At 40.0% G+C, this 7,021-nt stretch overlaps 1 protein-coding gene across 1 annotated transcript; it reads right to left on the bottom strand.

Moving 5' to 3' along the window:
* Window positions 1-641: 641 nt before the first annotated feature.
* Window positions 642-6,728, bottom strand: Arl14epl (ADP ribosylation factor like GTPase 14 effector protein like). The gene is made up of 3 exons (XM_004640596.1): window positions 6,633-6,728; window positions 3,909-4,048; window positions 642-864 (listed from the first exon to the last, which is right to left on the bottom strand). Exons 1-3 carry the CDS (start codon window positions 6,726-6,728, stop codon window positions 642-644), a joined length of 459 nt encoding a protein of 152 aa, XP_004640653.1.
* Between the last annotated feature and the right edge of the window lie 293 nt (window positions 6,729-7,021).

Raw genomic sequence — 7,021 nt, 5'->3', positions numbered from 1 at the left:
ATGTTTAATAATGAAAATATTAACAGATATTAACAAATTTAATTTTGGTACTATGAAAACATAAAAAAATGAGGCTAAAGTTATACAGTGCAAAGATACAAGGATTACTCATTTTGTAATTAAATGGTAATTCTAATTTAGACCTAGAGATACACATTTTTTTTGAGACAGGGTCTTGCTACATGGTTCAGGTTGCCCTTGGACTCACTGTGTAGCCCAGGCTGGCCTCGAACTCATAGTGACCCTCCTGCCTCATCCTCCAGAGTGCTAGGATTACAGGAATATGCCACTAGTTCTATGTGAGAAAGCTCTCAATTACAGAGTTCTGAAAATCTTAAAATCACATATTTTCAGACACCAGCCAAGAGGGAAGAGAGTTGTAACATAATGGCAGAGTCAAGACGGCGGTTCTGAGAGCAGAAGATGATCCGTCTACCATCACACCCGCTAGTTATAGCTAAGGAATTTGAGAAGATACAGAAGTTTATAGAATTACTGCCAATTCTAGAGTTCTGCAGCTTGAAAGAACATGAATCTTAAGTAATTTTTCCAATGTTTTGTCCAAACCCCAAATTTTCCCAAAAGAAAATGCTTAACTATGTACAGAAAGAAGAAACAAATCAATTCACTCATATCGGCTTCTAGTCCGGAATGTTGAATGGCAGTGAGCTGATGACCTCTCCAGATTCGGTGACAATGGCATGGTAAACCCATCTTCTGTTGCAGCGGCACTCGGGCCCACACTTGTTGGAGTTACACTTGGGGCAGGGGTAGAAGCAGCCCAGGCAGTTCTTCTCGAGGCAGTCACACAGATCCATGTCATTGCAAATTAGCCTGCCACTTTTGTCATACTTTTTCACAACTCTACAAAGGAAAGAATGACATTAAGATGCTAGCACAGCAGCTGTCAACACAGGGTTGCAAAGCAGCTTCCTACACACGCTCTTTTTCTCTGAGAGAATGGCTCACTGCAATTACCCAGCAGCCCCCAGAATAGTGCATGGCAGTGACATCATGGGAAATTCATCAGCCTGTAATGAAACCGCTTCCAGCAAAGCCAGGCTTGTCATGGAGGATAACTTCATTTTTCCTGCATTGCTAGACAATGTAACAACGCACCTCAGGAAATTATAAGGAATAGGTGATGAAGCTTTCTCTTAGGAAGCCTACAGATATTTCTTTAAAACATGGCCATTCTTTTTCCCCTGAAAGCACTATTCTGAGCAAAGCTACATTTTTAATGACTCAAAGTGAGAGCCATCAGTTACTGAACCTCAACCATGTGAAGACCAAATTTAAAAATTAAAAAACAAAACCCTGCTCTTTTGCAAGAGTCTCCAGGCACCATTATTCTGTTTCCTTTTGATTCTGTTTTTTACAATGTGAATGGAGAATACAGGTTACAAAAATACTTCTTGGTGAAGGCAAGATGCTTCATGACAGAGAAAAGCACCAGCATGCAGACTGGGCCATGGCTTCCCACTTGTTCTCTTAGCCTCGATAATACATGCAAAGGAAAGAGATCTTTGTAAGCATTCCACCAGTCCCTAAACCAAACATATTTCAAAATATGTCTTACAAACCTGAGCTGCTTGAAATATTTAGATAACACGAACATCTGTGTATAGCTTGTATCCATTATTATTAGTTGAATTTGAAAAAACTAGCCCTCCGGCAGTATGGTCAGCTTCTATACCCTCTGCACCCTTTGCCTTTCCCCTTTCTGTTCAGTGAAGTTTCTAAGTGAGAAACAGTCACTTTGTGTACTTGCCACCTGATTATCATATTTCAGCAGAAATGCCTTCTTTTTGTGTGTGTGTGGTACCGGGGATTGAACTCAGAACCTTGCGCTTGCCAGGCAAGTGCTTATTCTACTGAGCTATTTCCCCAGGCCCCAGACATGCCTTCTAATGAAGATTTATTTTTAAATTGCTTCATCTGAAGACTGCATCTTTCTAAATCCCATCCAGGAAATTCTGTTAGAAAAACTCAAATTTAGGGTTCGATCCCTGGTCTTACATGCTGTGCCAGCCCCACCCCTGGGGCATGCTGAGCCAGCGACCAAGTCCTGGCCTGGTGGTGCCTCTCACTGGGGAGGCTGGACTCAGGGAGATTGTTATGAGTCCAAGTTGCGTAGTGAGACCCTGTACCAAGTACATAAAATGGGGGGGACACTCCAATTTAACTATAAGAATGATGAACACTGATATTCCTGAAAAAAGAGGAAAGCACAGGCCTGATTCTGTGTTTTCCCCCTTTGCCTGAACCTAGACATTCTTCTTCCTTGACTTAGACATCCAGACACAGATTGTATGGTTTTCTTCATATATAATGCTATTGTCATGAAATCCTGAGTAATAGCTACTTATTACACACATAAATAATTATACCTTTGCAATCCTCTCCTCACTCATATCATTGTATCCATCTCCCATTTTCCAAAAGGAACTACACCTTCACATTATGACAATCACACCCTTGTTTTGTGTTTAGTTAAGTCACGTATGTATAGCTCCCGAAGGATATTGTGAATTTTCTTTTGTAATTTTTGAGAGTTTTGATTTGAGATTCTTTCATGTTAGCATATTTAGTTTCATCCAACATGTTTACTTCAGTGTGTCCTCCATTCTGTATATTCCATTATTGATATTATTATTTTTTCCATTATTGATCATCCAGATTATTAGCACTTTCTTTTCTTTTGTATTTTAAAGAAGGGTCTACAGGGTCTCACTACTAGATCAGACTTGTAGTGATCCACCTGTTTATAGCCTCCCAAGAGCTGGGATTACAGGTGCACGCCACCACACCCAGTCTCAATTGCCGTCTCAGCAAGCACCGGGGGTGGGGCTGGCATGGCAGGCCCTCGGGATAGAACACCTGGCCCCTGAGCCTGCTTGCAGGAGCTTTAATCCACTGAGATATTTGGCTGGCTCTAGCACTTTATTGTCTTTGCTATTACAGTGCTATTATGAAACTTCTTCAATGTGTCTCTCCTACTGTATATATAAACCTTTTTCTAGTACATACCAAGGAATGAGTATGTGAGGTCAAAGGGCACATAAGAAATGCAAGCTGTTCTTAAACAGCGGTGGTACCATTTTACACTCAGTTCATGTCCCCCAGCTTCATCAACTTTGATACATCTGAGAAGTGTGGCACTTCCTCATGATATACTAAGAAGGTTAGTATTCTGAATGTTTACTAGCTTTTTTTAATGTAAAATAACTGTTCATTATTTTCATCAATCTTGAGTTACATTTATCTTAGTTACTTGTAAGATTCTTTAGAAATTTTGGGTACTGATATGTTACTTTACCCATTTTGTAATGTGTTTCACTGTTTTAAATATATCTTTGAATAAATTTATAATATTATTGTAGTTGGGTTTATTGACATTTTATTTTTGTGTGTGTGCAGGGTCTACCTACACAGCTTGAATTCATACTGATCCTCCTATTTTCAGCACCCCTAGTGCTGGGATTATAGGCTAGCGCCACCACACCCAGACTCCAGCACCAGCTCAGTGTACCCAGGGGCAGGGCCAGTGAAGTATGTGGTGCCAGGGATTGGACCCCAGTTCCTGTGTTTGCCTAAGCAGGCACTTAGTCTGAGTTATCTTTCTGGCTCTTATTGACATTTTCTTTACTGGTTGCTTAGTCTAGCCTTCTTTCCAATGCTAAGGATGAAGCCCAGGGTCTCCATCCTGCAGGCCAAGTGCTGTCTCACTGAGCTAGACCCCGAGCCCTTAGTCTACTTCTTGAAACTGTCAGCTTTCACACATAAGAAGTGCTGCTGTAAATTTTGAAGATATTTTTAAATCATAAAAGATGAAGTTATTTTGCTTTATCAGGGAAAACTGTACACTTTAAAGCCCCCAAATCAAATACATTAAATAATTTCCTTACTTGTACTTTACAGAGAAATATTCATTCATCTTTGACATCCGTGCCTTCTTTTTCTGCTGTCTTGTTTCAGGATTGAAGTCTGCTACCTGTGGTCCAGGGTTTTGAAATGCCAAGCATTTCAGCTGCCGTTCTATTTGTTGCTGCACAACAAACAAAATGCTTTACCAGTGAGGGACAAATACTTTTATTTATTTTACGCTGTCTCAGAATGAACTCTATAGTTTCCATCATGACAGCATAATACTTGTTTTACACAGAGAAATAAACAGCTTAGTCTTATTAATGTTCAAAAGATAATATATTTTCAAATTAAGCAATTCTTTGTAAATAAAGCAATATGTAGTATGAAACTCATAATAAAAATATAAAAAAGAATCAAGGATGAACAGAAGACTTCTTTTTTTAATGAATTTAGAACAGGGTCTACAGGATCTACAGGGTCTCACTATGTAGATAGGACTCAAAGTGATTCTTCTGTTTTCAGCCTCCCAAGTGCTGGGATTACAGGTGCGTGCCACCACGCCATCTCAGTCGCCTTCTCAGCGCACCCTAGGGGCAGGGCTAGCATGGCACACCGGGGTGCACTCTGCCGAAGCAGGTGCTTTAGTCCGCTGAGCTATCTGGCCGGCCTGAAGACTTATTTTTGGCTGCAAAACACCAGCAAGCTTTTCAAATTGGATGAAAATGAACATTAGAAATAGCACTTTCTGGTGATCAGAATAAGAGAACAAAGGCCCTTCTTTATGTGTTAGCTGATCCACTGTCCCCAGTGACAGTGAGAATGCCAAGCACACAAAGTCCTGCTCTAGGCTCTGGGATAGGTTTCAGAAGCATTCCCTGACTGGGCAGTGGGGATGTTATTTGAACTTCAGTTCAGAACACAATCCCTGAAGGGTCTACTCAAAGTCAAAGCCAGGTTTACACAAGAATAATCCTGCTAGAGTGAATTTCTAGAGTGTTAGGGGAAATTTTGAAAAGTTTCTCGGGAGTTTACACAGTATTTAGATATTAAATGGAGCCTGGTGGGGAAGGCAAGCAAAAACTGCTTCATCAAATACCAATGCCTTTTTCTTAGTGTAACACATAAGTCACAAAGCAAGAGAATGGTTTTTTGACAGATTTTAGAAGAAAATAATCTGAGTAGCCTAAAAATGTATGGGCTGATACATATTTGAAAATGATATACCTGGAACAAAAGGGACACTTTCAATGTAACAAATTAAATAACAGACTCTTCTAGGCTTTTCTTCAGTTTATTTAGCTTAATAGATCTAAGCAGCACAAAATAGTGTTTCTTTAAAATTTTACATTGCTATGTGTATGGGCTTGTTTTACTAACAGCCTTGTGAAATAGCACTGAACTTAAGTATTAAATATGTAAAACTGATTACCAGTTATACTGATATTCTCAGTTGCATAGTAATAGGTTAAAGACAGAAACATCAAGATAAGCCTACCTGTGTTTGCTAATAGACAGTATTAATTTTATTTGCATTTATTTTATGCTTAATTTATTTCCATGCCATAAGTGTTTGTTTCTTCAGTTTCTTCTATCTTTTTCTTCTGTGCAACTTCATCCTTTGGTGTAGGAGCAGTTTGTTCCTTTTTAGTAAGGATCATCTCAGTATGGCAGGGGGAGCTCAGGGATGGGTTCATCATTACAGAGCTCATGAGCTCTGCAAGTACAGCGGCACATCTTAAGTGCTTTGTTCACCTGGACATGTTCAATAACCAGAGAATCTACATCTAAACCCTGAGGCTCAGCATTGCTCTCTGCATTTTTAAGCATTGTACAGCAAAAATTCAGCACTCTTTTTGGGCCACCGATCCTGTGTACAGTCCCACAGTTTGGCCTGGGCATACCTACCACCTCCACCATTGTAACGCTGGAATGGCGCATATAGTTTCTTTAATGTGACATCCTTCAGATTTTGATGGCCTTTCAGATATGCATGCCCTTGATGGCCTGAGCAGTTTCACGTATGTTCTTACAGTGAACCCAAATATTTGAGCCTCTCAATTTGCATGATTTTTTGGGATTTTCTGGGTTAAGAGAGTAATGAACCATTTTCACAGGTCACCTGAGGTCACTCACAGGAAAGCTGTGCTCGAATTTTGGTTCTAATACTTGTTAGCAGCATCCCTTGGCCAAGTTCCTATTTCTCTAAACCTCCATTTCTCATTTTAAATGGGGCTAACAATAATATTTTGTAATATTATATGAATTACTATACCCAAAGTTTAAAACCATGACATAATAAGAGCAAAGTAGATGTTAAATAAAAACATTTGAACATATTCTTTTCAAATATTCCATTCTGATGATAAATTTCATTGTTAAAAACAATAAATGCTGCGCATAGTGGCACACACCTATAATCCCAACATTCAGGAGGCTGAGGTAGGAAGATCACTGTGGGTTTGAGGCCAGCCAGGGCTATTACACAGTGAGTTCAAGACCTGCCTGGACTCCATAGTAAGATACTGTTTCAAAGAAGTACAAAGAAACAAAACCAAAAAACCCACTGAGCTAAAAAAAATCAAAGAACACAACCAGCAACAAGGAGGAAATGTGTCAGTGAGACCACTCCATCAGCCAGAGAACAAAGACCCTTCCTGTGGAGTTCTGACTGTGCCTGTCCTCTCACCAAATCCACAAGCACCTCAGAAATCCCCAAGTGGGAACTCAGCAGATACTACAGTCTTAAAATACATAGTTCATACCAGTTGCTTCTGTCCAATCTGAGAGTTTTTCTCTGAAGAACTTTGATCTGTTTGTCCTTCTTGAGTGGAATTGTCTTTATCTGCCTGCTCACTCATTTTCAATCACTAAAAAAGTAATGGGAAGGAAAACATTAATATCACATGCCTCCAGTAACTTTATCTTATAATGCTTCTTTTGCTTTCCCTTCAATTTCTTTTAAGGCCAGGCTTCCTAACAGAGCCATCTGCACTCCTGGCTCCTTCATTCCTTCTCACTCTCACTGCATGCGATTCCCCCAGAACACGCTACTGGCATTCTTCCCCGGCAAGTGTTCCAAGAGCAAGTTGATCGTATCTTCTGATTCCTAGCACCGTAGACTTCTTTGGAGCAGCCAACGCTCGAACCATTC

The sequence above is a fragment of the Octodon degus genome, unplaced genomic scaffold, assembly GCF_000260255.1.
Source record: "Octodon degus isolate 3935 unplaced genomic scaffold, OctDeg1.0 scaffold00124, whole genome shotgun sequence".
Lineage (NCBI taxonomy): Eukaryota > Metazoa > Chordata > Mammalia > Rodentia > Octodontidae > Octodon > Octodon degus.
The sequence above is the reverse complement of the archived record's forward strand: the minus strand, read 5'-3'. Positions and strand labels throughout refer to the sequence as shown.

Excerpts from the sequence above, each read along its gene's own strand:
- Arl14epl (XM_004640596.1), bottom strand. The coding sequence starts at position 6,728 with ATGAGTGAGCAGGCAGATAAAGACAATTCCACTCAAGAAGGACAAACA. Across the intron at positions 4,049-6,632 it reads AGATTGGACAGAAGCAACTG|CAACAAATAGAACGGCAGCT; the intron begins GTATGAACTATG and ends TTTGTTGTGCAG. Across the intron at positions 865-3,908 it reads TATTTCTCTGTAAAGTACAA|AGTTGTGAAAAAGTATGACA; the intron begins GTAAGGAAATTA and ends TTTCCTTTGTAG.